The sequence below is a fragment of the Cucurbita moschata genome, unplaced genomic scaffold (genome assembly GCF_002738365.1).
Source record: "Cucurbita moschata cultivar Rifu unplaced genomic scaffold, Cmos_1.0 Cmo_Scf00007, whole genome shotgun sequence".
In the NCBI taxonomy this organism is placed as follows: Eukaryota; Viridiplantae; Streptophyta; class Magnoliopsida; order Cucurbitales; family Cucurbitaceae; genus Cucurbita; species Cucurbita moschata.
Genome location: NW_019268523.1, coordinates 3,402,911 through 3,425,581, shown reverse-complemented (window position 1 = coordinate 3,425,581; position 22,671 = coordinate 3,402,911). Strand labels below are relative to the sequence as shown.

At 37.4% G+C, this 22,671-nt stretch overlaps 4 protein-coding genes across 6 annotated transcripts; 1 reads left to right on the top strand and 3 right to left on the bottom strand.

Moving 5' to 3' along the window:
• Nucleotides 1–2,229: 2,229 nt before the first annotated feature.
• LOC111445354 (DNA ligase 1-like) lies at nucleotides 2,230–8,621 on the bottom strand. 2 transcript variants are annotated; one of them, XM_023083689.1, is made up of 9 exons: nucleotides 8,379–8,621; nucleotides 6,445–6,550; nucleotides 5,022–5,338; nucleotides 4,036–4,141; nucleotides 3,603–3,950; nucleotides 3,455–3,528; nucleotides 3,247–3,371; nucleotides 2,680–2,943; nucleotides 2,230–2,497 (listed from the first exon to the last, which is right to left on the bottom strand). In XM_023083689.1, the coding sequence occupies exons 1-9, from the start codon at nucleotides 8,501–8,503 to the stop codon at nucleotides 2,475–2,477; spliced, it is 1,488 nt and encodes a 495-aa protein (XP_022939457.1). In that variant the 5' UTR covers nucleotides 8,504–8,621; the 3' UTR covers nucleotides 2,230–2,474. The 2 variants fall into 2 exon arrangements, with proteins under 2 accessions (XP_022939457.1, XP_022939456.1); XM_023083688.1 differs by having other exon boundaries at nucleotides 2,659–2,943; nucleotides 8,379–8,619.
• A 639-nt stretch (nucleotides 8,622–9,260) lies between these two features.
• Nucleotides 9,261–11,585, top strand: LOC111444868. Its single transcript, XM_023082961.1, has 6 exons — nucleotides 9,261–9,621; nucleotides 9,983–10,100; nucleotides 10,216–10,427; nucleotides 10,507–10,534; nucleotides 10,638–10,749; nucleotides 11,275–11,585. Exons 1-6 carry the CDS (start codon nucleotides 9,367–9,369, stop codon nucleotides 11,354–11,356), a joined length of 807 nt encoding a protein of 268 aa, XP_022938729.1. The 5' UTR covers nucleotides 9,261–9,366; the 3' UTR covers nucleotides 11,357–11,585.
• LOC111444867 (RNA polymerase II transcription factor B subunit 4) lies at nucleotides 11,555–16,570 on the bottom strand. Of its 2 annotated transcripts, none has more exons than XR_002710752.1 (13): nucleotides 16,403–16,570; nucleotides 16,212–16,296; nucleotides 16,019–16,107; nucleotides 15,646–15,916; nucleotides 15,240–15,286; nucleotides 15,014–15,051; nucleotides 14,859–14,904; nucleotides 13,530–13,583; nucleotides 13,343–13,411; nucleotides 13,048–13,120; nucleotides 12,814–12,909; nucleotides 12,109–12,196; nucleotides 11,555–11,924 (listed from the first exon to the last, which is right to left on the bottom strand). XR_002710752.1 is itself a non-coding variant. In XM_023082960.1 (13 exons), the coding sequence occupies exons 2-12, from the start codon at nucleotides 16,240–16,242 to the stop codon at nucleotides 12,121–12,123; spliced, it is 894 nt and encodes a 297-aa protein (XP_022938728.1). In that variant the 5' UTR covers nucleotides 16,243–16,296; nucleotides 16,403–16,570; the 3' UTR covers nucleotides 11,555–11,924; nucleotides 12,109–12,120. The 2 variants fall into 2 exon arrangements, 1 of the variants encoding a protein (XP_022938728.1); XM_023082960.1 differs by having other exon boundaries at nucleotides 13,048–13,124.
• Nucleotides 16,571–17,708: 1,138 nt separating this feature from the next.
• On the bottom strand, nucleotides 17,709–21,771 carry LOC111444866 (lysM domain-containing GPI-anchored protein 1-like). Its single transcript, XM_023082959.1, has 5 exons — nucleotides 20,715–21,771; nucleotides 19,752–19,869; nucleotides 19,504–19,665; nucleotides 19,362–19,393; nucleotides 17,709–18,247 (listed from the first exon to the last, which is right to left on the bottom strand). The coding sequence occupies exons 1-5, from the start codon at nucleotides 21,397–21,399 to the stop codon at nucleotides 17,946–17,948; spliced, it is 1,299 nt and encodes a 432-aa protein (XP_022938727.1). The 5' UTR covers nucleotides 21,400–21,771; the 3' UTR covers nucleotides 17,709–17,945.
• Between the last annotated feature and the right edge of the window lie 900 nt (nucleotides 21,772–22,671).

The window sequence follows — 22,671 nt, the reverse complement described above, 5'->3', positions numbered from 1 at the left end:
ATTTTGATTTAATTTATTAATTTAATTTATTACTAAAATTTATGTATAGGTAACGTTTGGAATTTCTTTTAAACTTTTTTAACATGTTCTATTAAAAATGTTTTTATCTTAAAATTTTTAAATACTTCAAATAATAATTTTTTTGTTTCATAAAAGTGTTTTTTAGTTATTAAATTAAAAAAAAACATATTTTGATCCAATAATTCAGTACGTTAGTGTAGACAGTACTTTAAATATTAATTTTTTTGAACATATAGAAAATTTGATTTTCTTATCCGAAGAGAAGAATATTATTTTAAAAAATTATTCCAAACAAACTAAAAATTATTATGTGTAACCAAAAATATAGCTTTCCATGTTGTAGAAAATTTGAAAATACAAATATTTATAAAATAAAAAAATGTATAAAGGGGCGTATAAAAGGACGTAAGAGGATAAGTCTATCAAAAGACTATGCAGGAAGATGAGGACAATAAAATGCATCTTTTCCAAGTCTTCTTTGGTAAGTTTGTATCTTCAACAACTTAATGAAATCAAAGACTTTGGAAAAGTTGAAAGAAGTCTACTTCAATCAATTTTTGTAAACTAAGAAACTACCAATGTGATCGATCACTATGTTTAAAAAATATTCTCACTCTATTATTTGAGAATCTCTAGGCGAGTAGGAGGAAGGAAGAGATAATAATATAGTAAAAAGATAATAATAGAAATGATATTAACTACGACCAAAAAATTCATTCTTTAAGGTCCAATTACAAAAATGAGAATCAAGAAGTAACCAACTTACAAAAATGAGAATCAAGAAATAACCATAACCAACTTACTTTAGTCACTTATATTCAAGTTATGGTGAACTCGTCAAAAGAAATTCTAAAAAAAGTTGGAGACATTTCCTATATATTGTGCAAAGTTGAGGTACGAACGAGATGCATTAAATGCATTTTAATTTACATTTAATAAACTCAGAGTTGAATTTATAGAACTAGTACGAAGATGGTCACTGATACATTTCTTTTATTAAAATATTTATTGGTTATTTAAGCTAATTTTTAATATAGGAGTAAAAGTTTATATTGTAACCCACATCAGTTACCATATTCCATCATTAGCTCGTCATTTTAATGGGGAAGTTATGAGTAACTCACAATTCACCTAAGTTAAGGTTATCAAAGGCTATATAACATTTTAGAATCGAAAAGAATAGAGTTTCTATTTAAGCTTTGTTGAGAGCTAAACTTATACTTTGTAAATTCTTGTGTTTAGAATTTGTATACCAGAGTCATTCAAGTGGTATTAATAAAACCTCTTACACAGTGATTTGAATCACGAGTTTATAAACAAGTTTTCTTGACTCTTGATCTTGATCATCAAGGTAATCCGTTTCTCTAAAGTTGATTCCATATCATCATAACACAGTAATCTAAATTAACTAGGCAATATATTAACTAGGATCTAGTTTCCAATAATGCGGAATAAAAAAATGGAATCTAAAACTTTAAGCAATAGAAGGATAATAAAAGATAAAGATAAGAGATGTACCCGGTTGGGTTACGTCCATTTCTCTACTACTGATGCAGATTGCACTAAAATAGTGCGAGAGAAGAAGAACACCAAGAGTTTACAACCCTCAAGGATGATTCCACTTTTATTCCAAGAAAAAGGCCCACAAATTACTCTTACATCAGCTCTTTCTAGGGAAGAAACTGCACACTGTAGACATAGACAATATATTACACAATAATTTCATATCGAAGTTCTAGTTCTAAATACTATGTAATAAACCATTGACACTTGCACTTCAAAGTGCAAATAAATCAACCTAAAACTTTTAAGCAATAAGAACGATTATAAAAATAAGGAGAAGGGATTCTATGAGAGAAGAATACAAGAGTTAACAACAATCAGAGATGATTCCTCACTTTTCTCAAAATGCTCACAAACCACTTCTTGCAACAGCTCTCAAGAGAAATTGTTCACTGTAAACACAGAAAAATATCACATCTCACAAGAGAAATTGTTCCTTATTATTTAGCCTATTTTCTCTTTCAACTTGGTAAGTCCCTATTACTGTTATAGCAGATTGAATTGGGATCCAAATTGCTATCAATGAGCACATAAGTAAGCCTTAAACAGCTAAGGAATGTCTTCTATAATGCCAAAAAGTCATGACAGCGTTGCATCTTCAACTAATGTGAAGTCATAACACTGGAAGAAACATTGAATTCCTAATTTGAAACGAAGGATAAATCAAAATTATATAAGTTTCCTTTTATTTCGTCTTTATCATGAAGAGTAAAAAATATTGTACAGTAATACTACGTCCAATCTCCTAGATATAGCTCTAACATCGCTGACTACAAACTCTCCAATTTAACTAAAGACAAAGGGAAACTACGTAGAAAATAAGTTTACTCTGGTTCGTTGCTACGCTGATCAAGGACCAGACGCGAGAATCTTGAATGCTCCTTTGGGTTTCAATCACTGTCTTCATTATCATCTGTGAGAAGAAAAAACCACATCAAGCCCAGGATAATATGACCAAACCAGAAGCAGAATCAATCAACCACCAAATCAGATTTAGAAACTTTCAAAGCTTCTTTAAGAAAACGTGATATACAAAAATCAGCAAGTCTATTTTAAAAGTTGATGGCTTGTTACCCTCATTGAATTCTTCTTCACCTTGGCTTTCATCAACATCACCATTATCCTCTTCATCGTCCTCCTCTTCGCCGTCCTCATCATCATCATCATCATCATCCTCCTCCTCCTCATCATCAGTATCATCAACATCATCACCTTCAGTTTTAACTGGTATTTTTGGTTTTGGAGGTGGTGCTACATAACTGGATGTGGATCTTCTACGAGAACTTGAGACAATGTTACTTAAGTCAATGCCTTCAAGCTCTTTGGCCCTTTCCTTCTTCTTCTTGACATCCTTAATTTCTGATCACCATAAGATACACGATGTTGATTGTGAACAACAATAAATAATGATCAACTATAAACTGCTGCTCTTATCTTCTAGTATGTTTACTAATATACCAGATACGATAGAGCTGATAACCCAAAAAAGCCCTCCAAAGTACATAGTTACATATAAATTTAACTTATTGTCTGTGTCTTCTTCTCATATGAAACTAATTTCATTCAAAAAGCAAAATTACACGGAGGAAACCAGGTCAAACAGGTTAGATTAAAATCTAGTTCCCCCCACCCACCCACCATCAGAGATTTCCTTTCGTTTACCTTTTTCCGTGGGATTAGCAGACAATCCTTCTCTGGATAGTATCCCCTCCAACTCTTTTATAAGTTGTGATTCACGTTTGCTTTCAGGTGCCTGCTTCACTTTCTTATAAATTGATGGAGGAACACTGTAAGAGAGATTATTGATCTTTATTCTTTACAGGTCAACTCAGAAGTTAAGCACACAAACGGTAAGGACTAGAAACAAAACCTCATCCCACATGATTTGATAACCGATTTCAAGTGCTCCACACGCTTGCCATAGACAGGAGTTGAAACTTCTTTCTGTGAGGTTTGAAAAAATCACCCAAAGTCAATTTATTAACCATCAGATAGGGGAGGAGAAAAATAAATCTAACCTTCACAGGTTTTTCATTGGATGATTCAGAATGGCCATCTTCAGAGACATTCTCACCACCTTCTTCATCACTATCCTCCTCCGATGTGTGCTGGACATGCTTTCTTTGCTTCTTGGCAGAGACAATCTCCTTTGTAGATCTTTTCCGCTTTTTCGTTTCATTAGAGTTTGATATTCTTCCTTTAGTTACATTTTTCTTTACAGGCTTTACTTCATCGCTTTCCTCCTCACTGCTGCTCCCCCCTTCTGTAGAATGAGAGCTTTCTTTGCTTACCTTTTTGGGAGTTTTCAAACGAGAACCTTTCTTTTCATTAGACACTTCCTCAGCAGCTTCACAAGAATTCAATATCTGATTTTAATATTCATAAAAGAAAATTATCAGTATGCTTGACATTATAACCTAGAAAAATGGAAACTCAACAGGATTGACTAACCTCCTCTACTTGTTGGCTTATAAACTTCTTACAACCATCGAGAGCATATTTAGTAAGTTTAAGGTCATCCTCAAGAAGGCGGCGAACTCCAGCCATAGTAACTTTCCTGAATAAGCACATTGTTTTTATTATTTATTTATTTTCTATTCGAGCATCTAGGCAAATAACATGATAACAAATTAGACAGTAATAATCCAAGGTCCTATGTTCCAAATCAGAATAAGAACAAAGGATTGAGAATCATTTCCTCCCTTTCCTACGCTAGTTGTACAGCTAGATACAAGAATCATTTTGTGGGTGGGTAGTCCCACCAGAAATCAAGAATGATTCATGAGGTTATGGGGAAGGAAATTTCCAATTGAGAAGAAGATCAGTCCCTGCTCCCACCCTCTTTCCTCTCTCTATCCCACCCCCTTTCTGTACAAATGCTTCGTGGTAACAAATGACTTATAAGACTCAAGAAGTTAAGTGCATACAAGATAAATATTTGAAATCAATTAGTCGTTAAAAGATGGTGAGTGTTCAAATCATGGCCACAGTTCAATTCTTGTGCAAATGTTGTAAAAGCTCACTACCAAGACTAATAGTCATTTTTTTCTCCCAATTATTTTATAAGCTGTAAAGTGAGATTTCTAAGAAAGAAATGAATACTAAAATTAGTATATCATACTTTTTTCAAAATTATGACTTTATGAAAAGTACCTGATTAGTAACTCTAGTACCCATTCTTGAAACAATTACTCAGTTGGAGCTAAATCCGGTTTCAATTCCACAATGTTTGGTGTGAACAAGAGGTAAAACAATGAATTATGAATTTTAAAAAGAAAATTTTTATGGTTTCATTATGTTCTTCCAGACCAATTTTGGACTTCAACAAAGCAACAGGGATCAAAATACAGGAAAAGGGACATGGATTAATATAACATAAACTATGGAAAATCCATAGCATTAAGATATCAATAATTAAAATAATAATAAGAACTTACTCCGAATTAGCTTTAAGATAAGGAGTTCTTTTTCTAATAGCTTTCTTAATTGTACTCTCAGTAGGAATATCTTTGTCATCTTTGTCTTTGATTCCTTTGATTTTGTCAGATTCAACATTTTTTGTTTTATGTCCTGCGAGAAGGCCCATAACTGGAGAGTCTTCCATTTTCTCCTCATCTTCCAAGCAAGGTTCCTTTGCACCTTTCTTGGACTGATGCCCTTCAAGTGACTCAGCAGCTTCTCCTCTACTCACACTTTTCCCCCCAGTCTCCTCAGAAGACTTTGAGGCATTGTCTTCCTCCACACCTTCTAAGCACTAAGATACAGAAACAAATAAAAAATAAAAAATAAAAAAAAACTCAATTCAAGAATAATAACATTGTATTGAAGAAATTAAAAACTCTGAATCTCAAAAGACACCACAGAAAGTACCTGGAACATACTATTTTCAATTATGAATGAATATATTTATTCAATAAGAAGTGAAATTCATTTAAGTATATATTACAAAGAGAGACCTGAGTTCATGTGTCAGTCGATAGGACTATAATTGCAGAATAAGATAGAGCAGAGAGAGTACGCCAAGCAAAGGCCAAAAAAACGAGTAATGTCCCAAACCACACCCAATGTCCCTCCTCACTCCAAAATTCTAGAAATTCGCCATTCCACATATTTCCAAGTATGGCTTTTGTAGCCACTACTTGAAAGATAAGTGTAAATTTGAGCTGGATGCCACACATCAACTGTTCTACATTCAGATTCACGTACATGGAAACAACAAGAAATCCCAAGCAAGTTCAGTAAACTTACTCAATTACAACATATTTAGAAGATTCACATGTCGACTATTTAACGCTAGTGACAAGACTTGGATAAGATGTCATGTTCAAATGTTTAAAGTTTTAATCGAGGAGAGTACTCACAAAGAGTTTGGATGATCAAGAAACAGATGAATGAACTAACTTGATGAAGGTGATCCAATATTCATGCCAAAAAGATAAAGGTTCCTTCAATGGTTTATGGGATAAGTCTGGATTAATAAGTCAATGCCGTGATGTGTATATATAATTTTTCTATTGGGGAGGGAGGTATTATCCTAATGCTCTATCAAGAATCAATAAACCTACAAGAGCATATTTCTTAGGTCCATATTCCCATTATAGATCTTTGGCAACTCGAGTTGAGCTTCTTGTGAAACAGTTTGATAATAAAAGAAAAAACAAAGCCACTTTTTCCATAAGACTCTTCTACTCTTTCAATTGTCATCATTCGTTACAATAATAGAACTTAGTAAATGTCACCATAAATATCAAAAATAAAACTTACTGAACATAATATCATTGAGCAGAAGGCACAACAGAAATAGGATGCCACCTTCAAGAAAAGCAAGATGTCACAAACAGAGAAAGAAGAAAACATTACCTTCACCAAACACTGCTTGATGTATCTTTTATGCACATCTAAAGCGTACGTCTCCATACACAAGTCCTTTTCTAACAATCTTCTAACCCCCTCAAAAGTTAAAGAGCTGTGACGAAAAACAAACAAATAAATAGAAGATTGGATAAGGCATCAAGATTTTTAACTATTCTTATAAATAAGGATTATAAATTAATAAAGTAATAAATCAAATTTCTTGTACTGAAAAAACTAATGAGTCAAAACTTCCACTTATGCTGCTGCCAGTAAGGTTATACTGATACCAACAAGTTATCCGAACTTTTTAACCAGCCTCTAAATAGTGGTGTTTAATAATGTCGTGAGATTTTTCTACAAAGACAGGTATCTTGAGCCCATAATAATGTCCCGCCATTGTGCTTGGTACCAACACCTCTTATAAGTTGAAAGGAAAGTACGAAAGTTTTCAAATGCAGAATGCAGAGTAACATCCTTGTGTCTTATCTTAGAAATAAAGACACGCCATCTTCTAAAGTTATATTAAAAAAGTTCATTCAAATCCACTCACAATGTTGATGATTCTACACAACTGCACTCAAGACAATTGCACTATACCAGATGTTCAAATTCCAGCTGGTTATAGATCTATGACATAAAAATATTTGTCAAGGTCACAAAATAAGCAAGTGCGCAAAGAAACAAAAAGTACCAATTCTTGTTTGGGAGACATCTCAAATCTGCTTTATGCTAGTGAGAAAAAAAAAATAGTGAAATTATATATAGTAACTGATTTTAAAAACCATTGTTCCCTTGTTTTCTTAGATGGCCTGATTTTGCGTAATTGATGGCTTTAAGAAACAGTCGAACTTATTCTTCTTTCGATCTATGGGGTTGTGAAAAGTGACGTGAGAGACAATAACTCTATTGTTCTTGTCAAGTATAGCTGATTGGTAAGTAAATGTCTACCTCCTAAAGATTGTAGGTTCAAATACCTCCCCTGCATTCACGATGAAATATTCTAGAAAAACTTGATTTTTGCAAGTGCACATCCATGGTTACTAAAATTAGTTATGAAAACAAATTCAGCAACTGGTATGAAATTGGTTTCCAAACCAACTCCCAGTGATGAGAAATTATTTGGGAAGCCAACACTATGGCTACTAGTTAAGCACCGTCGGATGTATGAGAGATAACAGAAAAAGTATCTTGAATTCGGTACCAATGATTATTAGAGGGCCTGAAAATTTTTTGATCTACATCTAATGGAAAGTAAAAGACAATCACCTTGTGGCACTCTCGTCCAATAATTTTTCCCTAGTGGCCGTGAAAGACAAAGAAAATGTAATAGAACAATATAATTGCGTCAATTCAAAACGTAACAGTTACAAACAGATGAAAAGGTCTTATTGCTACACACGTGCATCTACATGAAGGAAAGTGACGTTAACGTTATTCTTGTCTTATGTTTAGACACGAACCTACAATTTGATAACGAACAATAAAAGCCGCTTATACAACCGCCCAAACATTTAACCATACCGAGAAGAATGGAATAGATACAAAATTCTCCTCTCTTTTATAGATTACAATGCCCAAAAGAAACCCTAGAACCACCGAGAACATAGAGACATGAAACTCAGCTGACGGTATAGGGTCTAAAACTTACATAGCTCCCAAAACATACCTACACATAATTAAACTAAACGAGGAACATACTACCGAGATAAAAATAAATATGAAGAAAAATCCATCTAGAGGTGGTCTAATAAGCATTTTCGCAGGTGCAGGATAAACACTACAGCATCAATAATAGCAATTGAAACAAAAACACCAAAAATCACAGAGAAAAGAGAGAAACTCCTCGCAGAAGACACAAACTACAAAACATGCTTCACAAGTCCCCACAGATGAGTACGCTCACGGAAAATGAGAAAAGGTGAAATAGAAAGGAAGCTCACTCGGCTTGTTCCTTGAAGTGAGAGACGCGAGAGAGCATAGCGTTCTGAATCTTCGTCTCTATACCAACATCTACATCCATGGCCTCTTCATTCGGAGCATCGTTGTCCTGTAATTCCTCCGCCATTTTGCTCTTCTGCGACTCGCACCGATTCTCTGTGCGAAGGAAGAAATTATGGGCTCTGAAAGTGTGTTAGGACTTTCCAAGAATGACTCTGCTTGACAGAAAAAAGAGGGGGAGATTTTGTTACTGTGTGGGTGCTCGTACAGACTGAAGATCTCATGAAATATCGATCTCGATCTCCGCCGTCCGTTTGAAATGAAAAAAGAACCTACAAGCCACGTCATCTTCCGGTCTGGCAGAGAAATTGGACCGATTGGACCGGGTCGGTCGATTTAGGGATGACGAGAATTTGATGGGCTATTTACGTAAACAATATTGACGCCGTCACCGTCAGTTGATCGCTTTTGAAAATTAGCACTTTTTCAAAACCAATTAGTTTACTATTTTTTACTATTTTAATCCCTAAAATATTTGGTCCCATGACTATGGTCGTGTCATTGTTCACCTTGGTTTAAAAAAAAAATATATTAAAATTTTAATATTTCCAAGCTGTGGGAAGATTAAATACTATATTTATATTTGAAAATTAATAATATAAGTTTTTAATAAAAACTTAAATTTACCCTTAAATTAAATTAGTAGAAGATGCCACCTCATTGCCATGTCACAGTCCAAATCACCAACAAATAATATAAATTTAAAGCTTCAGATTTTCGGATTAAATTCTTCGATTTTTCAATTTCGGAGATTTTAATAAATATTAACACAGAACTAAAAAGTCTATTTTGCCCAATTTCTAAATATTTATTTATATATATTTTCCAATTTTGGGACTCGTTATCCTTCCGAGTTCCATAAGGGAGGCCTCCGGCATCATATCGACGCCATTATTGAAGCAGGGTGATCGCGACGGAAGGTTTGTCCGGATGAAAGGCGGCCATGGTGCTCTGGAGGTGGCCAAGACGGCCATGGAGGTTGCAGACGTGGCCTGGACAGCGATTGAGTGTTACAATCACCATAAACCTGGCGATGATGCCACCAAGCGCACTCCTACAGAAGAAGAAAACCTCGACGCTCTGCGATTGGAGAATCGGAGATTGAGGAAGTTGCTCGAACAAAATCTCGACCTCCTTCAGAAGTTATCCGAATCGCACTGTCTGTTGAATGATTGCCCTCCCGATGTATTTCCTCCATTTGCCCTCTTTTTCAAGCTTTTGCCTGCTTTTGGTTTATTTTCTAAGCTTTCCTGGTATTGTAATTTCGTGCTGTTTCCAATTTTATGGTTGAAACGATTTATTTTCCCTTTCTAAATCATCACTTGTTTAATGCCGATGAAACGGTGTTTTCAAATAATTATGAATCTTTCCGGCCCTAGTTTAGTTATGCAGATAAGTTTTTGTTTGAGATTTGAAGGCATGTGGTTTCCTTTCCTGAGCTGGGATACATAATTATCATAGTTTGGTATTTGATTCCTTTCAATTATTGAAGTTTTTTTTTTTTTTCTATCATAACTCCTGCGATTAACTCAATGTAAATTTCCAGTTGTATGCTCGTCTCGTTGCGACAGTGGATTCTGAAAAGTTCTTAAATGAAATAAAATCCCTCAACGAAGCATCAAAAGATGGAATCACCTATGAATTTCCTTTCAGGGAAGCTACAGGTTTTTTCTTTTTTCCTTTATCGAGCCAAGCATAATCCATTAGTTGGTACTGAAGTCTCGTTTTCATATTGATTGCTTGATGAATTTACTCTCCCATGTTTGATTCTTTGATTAGAAGCTGATTCACACACAGCTGACATTCTTGTGAATGTTAGCCGTGAAGCACCCAGTTGGTGGGTATGGGTTACTGAAGATATGGTTCCGAGCAAAGTTGAGGAATGGAGTGGAATTGATGATGAAAGTTATGTGATTGTATCTGAGGAACATGTGGTGGATGCAGTTGCCCACTTTATGGCTAGATGTATAATGTCAAACCCAAAAACTCGGGTATGCCTATCACTTCGAATGGAATTTCTGCCTGGATTTCTATAACGAATCTTAAATATTGAAGTTTTCCAAAATGCAGAATGTATCACCTGAGGAGCTGCAGAAAAGTATGTCTTTCCTTTTGTTAATTCAACTTCTGGACTGTGGGGTTACACTCGGCGATTGCAATTGTTGAGTTAACATTTTGTGCTGCTTTACATCTATTTGCAGCAATAGCAAAGGCGTTGGATAGTATGGGCGGCACAATTGAGAAGATGTTTGAAATTTGGCATGCTGGGTTGCTGTTTTATTCCTTAGCCACCTGGGGACTTGCACTGGCTGGGTCAGTTTTTGTTGATTTATTTATCGTGTCGAAAAATGATTGCCATTTCCTTTTTTCTCAATACCTAGTGTCGAGTACAAAACAGTATACCTGATAGGAGGATTTACCTTTCGGAACTCTTAAGCTTGTGATTGTTGAATTACAAGGAGGATAAATCTCAGCATGCTTGGATCTTAAGTTCATTGTGCAAGCTCTTGTCAAAAAAACTAGAGCTTCCCAAACTAGGAGCCCACATCACATAGCATTCATTGATTCTTGAATGGGTAAATCTGGTGACCCGGGGATTATTCACTTCCAAGCTCTTTAGTTTTGTTACCCCACTTCAATTTCATCGCAGAGGCAGAAGGAATTCTTCACCGATGCGTTTGACACGTTTCTGTTTCTTTGTATCATCTTTTCTTTCAAATTAGTTTTATTTGTTTAAATGTCGGATTGTTTGATGAATTGTCTACTCGTCAAGCAAGCTATGAGTTATTGCTTGGGGATTGGTTTCGTGTAACTTTACCCAAGTTTTGCATATTGCAGCTTGTACAAGGGTCGAGCTATATTGAAACTGGCTGCCACCGGTGTCCATCATACAAGCAAAGCGGTGATGAAGGTGCTCTGAAGAAGCTACTGATATTCAACAAACGTATGATGTTGTTTGGGGTTTATTTCCCTTTTCATTATTCATCAACTGATTTAAATAACTGTGCTCGTTTCTAATGGCATCGTTGTTTATTTTTTCTTTTGGTTATTGGTTCATATGGCATTGTAAATCTTGTACAGTAGCTTTGTTCCCAGTTCTACATTGTGTTGTGAAAAGTTTTACAAAGTTCGAAATTTGAATTAGTGAATTTGTTGCATCACAGTTGAAGAAACTTTTTCTAACCTGAAATGGTAAATTATATATGCTCAAACTGTCGTACTTCCAGCAAAAAAATAAATTTATATTTACTTCTAAGCCGTTCAAGCTTTCAGTACAAGTGCATCAGACTAACTTTTCCAGTTGAAGTCTCTCAAGTTCCATAGAAACCTTGTTACCAGATTTGTGTGGCCTGGAAAAGATGAATACAGATGCATGACCTAGCTTGTTATCGTTCCACATTGCCTGACCCAACTACTGAGAATGTTCGAACTAACGATCTGAATCGTACAATGTCCAGACCGACCCTCTTTCAGATCTGAGTCATCTCCTGCTCAAACCAGATGAACCAAATTCCATCATTTAGACTAATTCAGTTATCAGCAAAAAAAATTCCAATTCCAATTCCAATTCCAAACAGCTCAAGAAAGGGAAGAAAGAAAAATGGGAACAGTTCCACAGCCATAAAAGTGAGGAGAAAATATGGTTCAAAGAAATGGTCTATCGCAACTTACAGCAGAGTTGAATCATGTTTCTGGAGTTTTTCTCTTCAGTTTCGACACTACTGAATCGACAGCTACTGGGGTCTCACCAAAAACTGACCTGAATGAATCAAAACTCATCAATAATAGGCACAGGCTTGTTTAGAAGTGGATACACATATTATAGGCAGACTCACGTCTGAAACGTCTACCGAGCAATAATAAGCTTACAATGTCAAAAGTTGTTCTTCGAACCTTTATGAAGTGTCTCGATTCCTTACAACAATGTTGTAGTTTCCATCCCAACATAAAGAAATTATAATTTCTTACTACCCAAAATTCCAATCCCGGAGTTCAAACAATGACCGCAAGAAACTAAAGGTGAGATTCACATCAATTGGAGAGGAGAACAAAACATTTTTTATAAGGGTGTAGAAACCTCTCCCTAGCATATGTGTTTTAAAAATCTTGAGGGGAAGCTCGAAAAGGAAAACCCAAAGAGGACAATATTTGTTAGAGGCGGGCTTGGGCCGTTACACTAAAGATGTGGCAGAATCCTTTATATCAGGTCATACCGAATTCTTCCAAAATTTTCAGGGTAAATATTAATTGACCAAGAAAAAGAAATCCTAGCATAATGAGTTCTCAAAAATCTTACTCTTCCTCTTCCTTTTCACACATAGATCAAACTGCCTTCAATAAATATATATAATAATTAAGGATTGACATTTCACTTACCCACAGGTAGAACATTTCTTGTGATGCTTGCAGAATATAGATAAACAAACAGAACAGACAAAGCCCATATCAATTGTTTTTTTGTGGCAGAAACACCTGCAAATTCCCAATTAATTAGGCACTAGCAATTGCCTTCTCTGTTGGATACAGAAACGAAAAAATGACGATGAGAGGGGCAAAATAATAAGAGCACAAAACCACAGCACTGTGCAAGTCACAAGACATCGAACTTACGATGCACGAAAATCGACACCAACAGACTTCGGAAGCTGTAAGAAGGTCCGGGAATGCAAATCAGTCGCAAACACTGTCTGCAGAAAAAAAAAAAACAATACGATATCACATCGAAGTAAGCAAGAGACTATAGGAACTAAAGAAAGCCTCCTGATCCACAATCAGTCACAATTTTCAGTAAGAAGTCATTGATTCGACTAAACTGTAACTTAAAAATCCTAAAACGATGCGAAAAGTAAGCAAACACTTTGAACTTGGAGGGAGAAAGAGAAAGCAACAGGGAAGTAAAACCCACAGAGAGATACTGAAACAGCCCATCCATTTGCTGAGGCTTCAGATAAACGCCACCAGTTATGTAAGAAGCCTATCCAGCATCAGAAATCAAATCACCACCAGCAAATGAAAAGAGGATACAGCCTGAGATGGTAAGATTCTGGGTGGGAAATAAATGACCCATTAAGAATCACGTACAGTTAGCTTACCTGCTGAAGAAATGCAGAATTGTGCGAACCAATGTAACATGAATCTATAGGAACCTGAAGCAGGAATGAAAAATTATACATGATAGGATACTTATACATGAGCATTGTCATATTATGTTAAGCTGTCATAGCCAAGAGAAAACTAACAATTCAAAGATCCTAAACATTCTTCATCTTCAAACTTGATATATGTTGATGGAGCGATTAATTCGATAGTGCATCTCTATTTATACTTTTTCCAATTTGAAAATACATTTCTTTAATGATTTTTTCAGTTACAGACTTTATTTGGAGTACCTAAGGCAAGGGTTTCGCTACTTCTATACTTCATCAACAGCTTGGACTGGTGTTTTTCTTGGTAACTTCTATCCCATAATCTGTTCCTTCAGGGAAACTCCCTCTCTCCCCATGTCTTCTTTGTAGGATATATTTTTGTTTGTTATTTTATATACATGTACTTACATGCATACATATATTTATTTTGATTTTCACAATTGACAACATCGGTAGTAGAAAAGATGCCAGATATTCAACAAATTCTACCATAGGACAAGCAGATAAAAAAGGATCTTTTCTTGATATTGGGGTAACAACTCAAGCCCACCGCTAGCAGATATTGTCCACTTTGGCCTGTTACGTATCGTCGTCAGCCTCACGGTTTCAAAATGCATCTGTTAGGGGGAGGTTTCCACACCTTTATAAGGAATGCTTTGTTCCCCTCTCCAATTGACGTGGGATCTCACAATTCACCCCCACGCTAGCACATCGCCTGGTGTCTGGCTTTGATATCATTTGTAACAGCCTGAGTCCACCGCTAGCAGATATTGGCCGCTTTGGGCTTTCTCTTCCAGGCTTCTCCTCAAGGTTTTTAAAATGCATCTATTAGATAGAGGTTTTCACACCTTTATAAGGAATGTTATGTTCCCCTCTCCAACCGATGTGGGATCTCACCATTGGACTTCAATTCTAACAATGGAGACTAGATATTCAGTTTTGGCTCCAAGAAAGTAGGTCAATATAAAGTAATGTAGTCTCTTCAATGCATTTAAACTCAAATTCACCTATGGGATGTCTAGAAAAATTTTCCAAAAATTAGAGGGGAAGAAACTACAGAAAAGTTTAGTCCAGCGCCACTTTCTAGCATGAAGACGAAACAAAGAACAAGTTATATAGAGAAAAAATTTATATTAAGCATTTCCATTAGATATTTGGGGTTGCATTTGTCATTACTAACTGATAATTAACCCGTTAAATTTAATAGAGTTAGTGATTGATAGAAGTAAGTGAAGTCCTATAAGAACACACAATAGAAAAACAAAAAATACCGACCATTGAACGCTGAGCAGAAAAGATGGAATTCATGATTGCAACATATCTGGAAGAGAAAACAGTTACCAGAAGAAAGATTTTACAGTTTGTTTCCCATTGTTAAAGAAAATTACACAAATAGATAAATTCAATACAAAAGATGAGAAAAATCTTACTGTTCAGGTCCATCTGGGGATCCCTGCAAGCAAAGGATCTACACGAAAAGTAAACACATTCACATAGATAAGTCACGTTTTCACAAAAAGAATTGAAGCTGATTAATGAAATTACTGTGGAACAGGTGGTACAAGTAAGCAACAAACAAAAGAAATGAAAAATGCAAAGCACAAACAGATACGAAAATTGGAAATAAAGAGATGCAGAACAGGAACATGTGCGTACCCGAGGATGGGGATGGAGAGATCCAGATCGGAAAACTTTCTGTATATCTACTCTCACAAGGTCAAGCATTTGGAGCAAAATAATATGTTGGTGAAATTAGAGTACTCAAGTTGCATTTAAAGAGTGTGGCAATCAGCAAATTCCATCCTATCAGCCATAACTTCGACAGCATTTTGCTGTCGTTACTCATTACCACAAACATCAATCAAATGTACAAGTGAAAGATAACTTCCATAAGCTACTCCAATCTCCATAGATATTGTTTGGTCCTAACTGCTAAATCTTGATGGTCCATTGAAACATTCTAATTCTAGAACATGACAGAGTTGAACTTTTGCGTAGACAACAAGAAGCTATCAGCATAAATAAGCAAATAATCAGCACCAAAAATCATCAACAAGGATACAACACAAAGCCATGGAGAGCGATCCAGAAAGAAGTGAAGACATGGTCCCTCCTCTGGGATCTTCCTCGATTGACTGCTCATCCCCAATCATGAATTCCTCCAAATTATTCAATAAACGAGTGCAAAGTGCAGGCATTCTACCATCTTCAAGGCTACGATTTGAGTAAGAAGACGAGTTGTATAGATACTTGCATGAAGCATATCCGGTACCAATGACCACAACCTCATTAAGTTGATTCAGAACTAAAATGGAGTTCAGAAAAGCAAGTACCTATATACCCAAAACAGAAAATTACCAGTGTTCATTACATTTCTACCTGAAATACCAATTTGATAGAATGATCCATAAGTAGAGAGAGAATCAATCAATTACATGAGAGAGAAACTTGGAGAATGGGAGAGAATATGTGCTCCAGAAAAATGGATTTGTATCCAGTAAAACCACTAACAGGCTAACATCATCTGCAGCAACACAATCAAAAGATCACAAAAAAGAATAAGCCCCTGGAACTCTGATCCTCGTACCTGAGAATCCATATGAAAGGAGAGAGGAATTGAAGAAGAACCTGCATAGAGCTTCGAAGGAGCAGAGGCCATGTCTGTTTCTGAATTGGCAACGGAGAGAAGACGCCCAATTCTACTTCTAATAGACTTCGACGCAAAATAGGCCCAAAAATGTTACAGATTGAGCCACCGAGAAAGACGCCCAGTTCTACCCACCATCATAAATAAACAAATAAAAAGGGAAGAAACTTACCTTTCCGCCGCCAAGCTTCGGATCTCGTTGTTCTTCCTCAACGGCGAGGGTCGCAGCAATCGACGATGGCAACGTGTGGGTTCAAGCAGTGGACGGCGTGGCGGGTTTCTGCAACAAACAAACCTTCGGATTTTCAGGTGTGTGGGGTAGTCGACGATGTATGTTTCAGCCGTGAGATTTCCCAGACTGTAAATGGGCCCAGTTTTACAAATAGCCCACTCGGCCCATTTTAGAATATGGGCCCACGTTTATAAATTGGGCCAAACTCTCGGCTCAATTCTTTTTTCCTAAGGTGGGCCCATAGGCCTTTATATGAAGTTCATCTTAATAAAATAAATATTTTAAGTTTTTTTTTTTTAATTTAATTTTCAATATTTTATTCATATATAATATATGATATAATTATTATGAAACTAAAAAGATTATAAATGTATATTTCTTTTTAATTTTTAACATGATACGTTCAGGCTCGGAGAAGCAAGCCAGCAAGTTTTTGTTCGAGACATAATGTTTGGGTGCTGGGGTAATGGGGCTCAGCCGAGGTCGATTGTCGCTTCTTTCGTAGCTCGATATTCACACTGGGAGTCCGACCTTTAGATCTTCAACAAACCTCGACGACACTATGAATGTAGCCATCAGGCATCGCGGGCATGCCTCTGATACAACATCCATTTGAGCCCTCTTTCTACTACCTAACTCTACAAGGAACCACAGTAGGCCAACAGTTCTCGCCCATCCCGACCTCGTCGTTTAGACTACACACTGATGGCAGTGGCGACACGATCATAGATTCTGGCACATCGATCACCTACTTAATAGAGGATGCTTCTAATGTGCTGAAGCCAGTTTTTACTCCACAGACAAACCTCCCAGCTGCCTTCACACAACAACAGCAAACTGGATGAACCTGATTTGATATTTCATTACGAGGGCCTCGACTTGAAGCTTCGAATTGAGAACTTTATGGTCATCGATGAGGAGCGAGGGTCGGTGTGCTTCGCAATCGGAGCTGCAAGAGGTTTGTCAATTTTCGGCAGCATGCAACACCAGGATACATTGGTTACTCATGATCTTGAGCACGAGGTCTTATCGTTTATTCCCACACCACGTGCTAACGTCGGTTACTAGGAGACAGAGTTCAAAGATCATATGTTGAATAACATTGGTCCAAGAGCTCTGCTCTAGCTAGCACCTGAAACAGTAAATCATTAACATATTGTAAATCTTTTATAAATAGCCGTCTTCAACTGGCAACAGATTCTTTTGGTCATTAACTTAACATTAGCAACTTCAAAATGCATGCAAGTAGGAAATGAATCAATAATCACCTAATATTGCAGTCTTCTAAGACAGAAAAGAGTACAAATTACAAGAAAATAAAGAAAAGGTCTCAAAAAACCTACAGTTCACTTAACTCATACATCGTTCTCGACAACGAAGAACAATAACGGTTACATACAGCCAACATACACGGGAAAAATCTCGAAACATATAAACCACCAATAATACAAGCCAACTGTGGAGTCGCCCGCCATGAAAAAAATTATAATGAAAATGACGCTAAGAAGTTGACGATGATAAATAACAGAATGGCAGCAGAAATACTAGCAAATGGATTCATCAACGAGGAGGCAGAGGACGGAGCCGGGTTCAATCCAGAAGAACTGCCAACGGGGCCACTGGCTGGTGAGAGTCCAGGGAGAGAACTAGTTGTTGATGGGATCGATCCCGATCCCGACCCCGGTGCAGGTGAGCCATCAAATTGAGGAGCTGGAGCAGGAGGAAAATTTGAATCTCTGGTTACTGTGGTCGGTGGGGCTTTAACCGGGGGAAATTGCTGTGGCCCTGAAAAAGTATGATATAGTTTGCATTTAACTTGCATTGACGTTACATATACTGTCCTCTTTGAGTTTTCCTTCTTAGACTTTCCCTCAAAGTTTTTAAAACGCGTCTACCGGGGAGAGGTTTTCACACCCTTAGAATGTTTCATTTCCCTTTCAAACCGAGGTGAGATATCACAATCCATCCCCCTTGGAGGCCCAGCGTCCTCATTGGCACACTGCTCGGTGCCTGGCTCTGATACCATTTGTAACAGTCCAACCCCACTGCTAACAAATATTGTCATCTTTAGACTTTCCCTCAAGGTTTTTAGAATGCGTCTACTGGGGAGAGGTTTCCACACCCTTATAAAGAATGTTTTATTCCCCTCTCCAACCGATGTGGGATCTCACAATCCACCCCCTTAGAGCCACAGCGTCCTCGCTGGCACACAGCTCGGTGTCTAGCTCTGATACCATTTGTAACGGCCCAATACCACCGCTAGCAGATATTGTCCTCTTTAGACTTTCCCTTTTGGGATTTCTCTCAAGGTTTTTAGGACGTGTCTACTAGGGAGAGGTTTCCACACCCTTATAAGGAATGTTTCGTTCCCCTCTTCAGCTGATGTGGGATCTCACAATCCACCTCCTTGGAGGCCTAGCATCCTCGCTGGCACACCGCTCGGTGCCTAGCTCTAATACCATTTGTAACTGTCCAACCCTACCGCTAGCAAATATTGTCCTCTTTAGACTTTCCCTTTTGGGATTCCTCTCAAGGATTTTAGAACGTGTCTGCTAAGGAGAGGTTTCCACACCGTTATAAGGAACGAAGATATGGGATCTCACAATCCACCCCCTTGGAGGCCCAGCGTCCTCACTGGCACACTGCTCGGTGCCTCTCTCTGATACCATTTGTAACAGCCCAAACCCACCGCTAACAGATATTGTCCACTTTAGGCTTCCCCGTTTCAGCTTTGGTGGGGTTGGACATTACAATTAAACACTCTGCAGAAGTGCTCAAAGGCAACTATCAATCAGTAAAACTCACACTCTTCAACATTTAGACGAACCCACCAACCCAAACAATCTAAAAGTAAGCTTTCTGGGCTTGAAGGTTAAGCCAAAACGAAAAGAACAATTACCTGGGCATCGAGGCTGTAAACTCGAAGACAGCCTGTGAAACATGAATAAAGATAGATCAAAACGACTGTATCGACAAAACGAACAACAATGGCACCAACATCATCGAAACGCTTAAAACAAACGAGAAGAAAAGAGACATACGTCGTCAATATCGTGCCATTAACAAACCCGCCATAGCTACAAGACGTAACATTGCAACCTGCACTACTCTGCTGTGCAGTGAAGTTCCCAAGCATTAGATTGCTGTTTCGACATTGCATACTCGTACAAGAAACGGCGAAGGGCGCAGGCATGCAGTACATACTGTTTCAAAAACAAACAATTAAGCAAATGAGAACCATCAACAATCAGAAAACCATATCAACTCAAGAACAAAGCTGCTCAATTACTTGAGGTTCCCCGGTCCACAGCTACATTGAACACAATGACTAGCCGTAATGGCGTAGCTTCCATTCGGCACGATCAAGCCGAAGTCGGAGGCATATCCAGGAAACTTGGAGGCACACGCTGTAAAGAAGAAGCAATAAACATCCCCACAGCTTCAGACTAATAGTTATGAATCAATGAGTCTTCCTTATGACTAAACATAGCACATTCATCAATTCATTTCCTTTAACAACGAAATTGTGCAGCAAATCAACTAAAAATTCCAACAAAACATTGAACATTCAACCTAAATGGTTAGGAATCACGGACCTCCGCAATGATATGATGTTGTCCACTTTGATCATAAGCTTTCATGGCTTTACTTTTGATTTCTCCAGAAGGTCTCATACCAATGAAGATGTATTCCTTACTTTTCAACCTATGATCATTCCCTAACCAATGTGGGACTCCCTCCCAACAATCCTCCCCTCGTACAAAGTACACTATAGAACCTCTCCTGGGGCCTATAGAGCCTTCGAACAGCCTCCCCTTAATTGAGGCTCGACTCCTTTTCTGGAGTCCTCAAACAAAGTACACTATAGAACTTCCCCTGAGGCCTATGGAGCCCTCGAACAATCTCCCCTTAATCGAGGCTCGACTCCTTCTCTGGAGTCCTCAAACAAAGTACATCTTTTGTTTGACACTTGAGTCACTTTTGACTACACCTTCGAGGCTCACAACTTCTTTATTCGACATTTGAGGATTATATTGACATGACTAAGTCAAGGGCATGACTCTAATACCATAATAGGAATCATGACTCTACACAATGGTATGATATTGTCCACTTTAAGCATAAGCTCTCGTAATTCTGCTTTTGATTTCCCCAAAAGGCCTTATACCAACGGAGATGGATTCGTTACTTATAAATTCATGATAACTCCCAAAATTAGCACATAAATGTCCCAATTAGACAGAAAATTTACCTGGCAAGGGGACAGCATAAATATCCCCAGCTTTGATCGCTGGATTACCCATGGCATTAACATCCATCAAGTCAGTGATAGTGGTCGAATATCTGAACGCAATCCCAGCTAAAGTATCATCGGATTGAACAACGTAAGACAAGTAAATAGCAGGCAAAGAATTGTCTGTCCCATTAAAGCAAGTACAAGGAAGCGGCACGACAAGGGTCTGTCCAACATCAAGAACAGAGGGGTCCGAAATGGAATTAGCCTCCCGAATCTGGTCGGACGAGACCAAACCAGCATAGATGGAATCAGCAATCGACGAGAGAGTGTCAGATGGACGAGTCTTGTACCGAGTCGAAACCGATTTACGAATCCCATCAACGCATGAACAAGAAATGGGGATTTTGACGAACAACTGCGAAGGGAGAATATGATTTTCAACATCTGGGTATGAAACATCTATGGCGTTGGCGGTGAGTATCAAAATGGGGTCGACTTGAAAGAGCGAAGCGACTTCAGAAACCTTGAGGTCCGTGTAGAGAGTGTAGCCAAGCAGGGCATTGCAAGAATCGGAGTTCGAGCATGGCTCTATGGTTGATTTAGCGCAAACAAGAGCTACATTGGCCAAAATCAAGGCTAAAACAACAAACAAAGACAAATTCAGAGCTCCGCAAGCAGTAGCCGGCACCTGATCTGCCATTTCTGCCAGATTTGTTCTTTGTCGATCTCCTCTAAAGAACAAAACAGAGTACAGCAGAGGAAAATTTGGGTTTTTTTGCACTGTTCTTCGAATCAGATATCAAAATGATGGGGTTTTTTGTAGCTTTTTCCTTTACTCAACGATTAAACAGAGATGAACATGGAATTTGAGGCAAGTGGGGTTCTTCACTTCGGATAATGAAGGCTTTTGTGTTCTGCCATCAGAACCGGGAGAGATTCTTTAGAGGGCTTTTAGGGTTCAAAATTTCAACTAAAATTTGAAGAATATAGGGATTTTTTCGAAGGGTTTTGGAGAGAAAAGATTAAGAACAGAGGAAAAGAAAACGCTTTGGTGAAGGCAAGCAGACAAATATGTTGCATAGACAGTACAGACAGCCCAGAATCTCGATCTTTGAGTTTTTTCTTTGGACTATTTTGCCCTTGGAAAGCTCAAAATTCCCGCTTTTTTGCAGCTTTCAAACGACGACGTTTGAGGCTTTTTGAATCTTGTGTTACTTTTTACTGTGAGGATATTTTGGGAATTTCCGCTTTTTTGCTTTTTGCTTTTTGCGGGTATGGTGGTGGCATTGGCATCTTAAGTGGGCCCGAGGAGGATTTCAATTCAGGCGCCGTTGAGGGAAAAAACATTTCTATTTATTTTTTTTAATTAGCTGATTTAATTGACATTCGTATGATGTGGAGCTTACGCTCCTTGTACTGCGCGTATGTACAACGCGCTCGTTTATTGGTGGAATATCACTTTTTCAAATATTATAATAAAAATGTTGACTTCGTAATTGAAGATACAGGTGGTGGTAGAGCTGGTGGGTTTGACACCGGTAAATTGCTGAGTCAGCAAAATCAAGCATACAATCCTCTCCATTATTATATATTTCATGCTGTGTTGGCGGAATAAAAAATGCCCACGTGTCACTTTTAGGTCATTGTCAATAAAATGTTAACTTGGGAGGATATTGGTAAAAAATTAAATAAATTCGTGTTACTACTAAGTTTATAAATATCATTATAATTTTTTTAGCTCAACATTTTAATGATTAATTCCATATTTATTATACTAAATAAAGAAACATCCCATTAATCCTAATAAGATAATTCAAATATAAAAATATTAGTATCTAAAATTTATATTTAAAGAAATAAATAACATTTCAAATTTCTAAAATTTATGAACTAATTAGAAACTAAATTCAAATTTCAAGTACCGGAAGTATAATTTAATTGGTAATCGATATATAATATAGTCACTAATTCG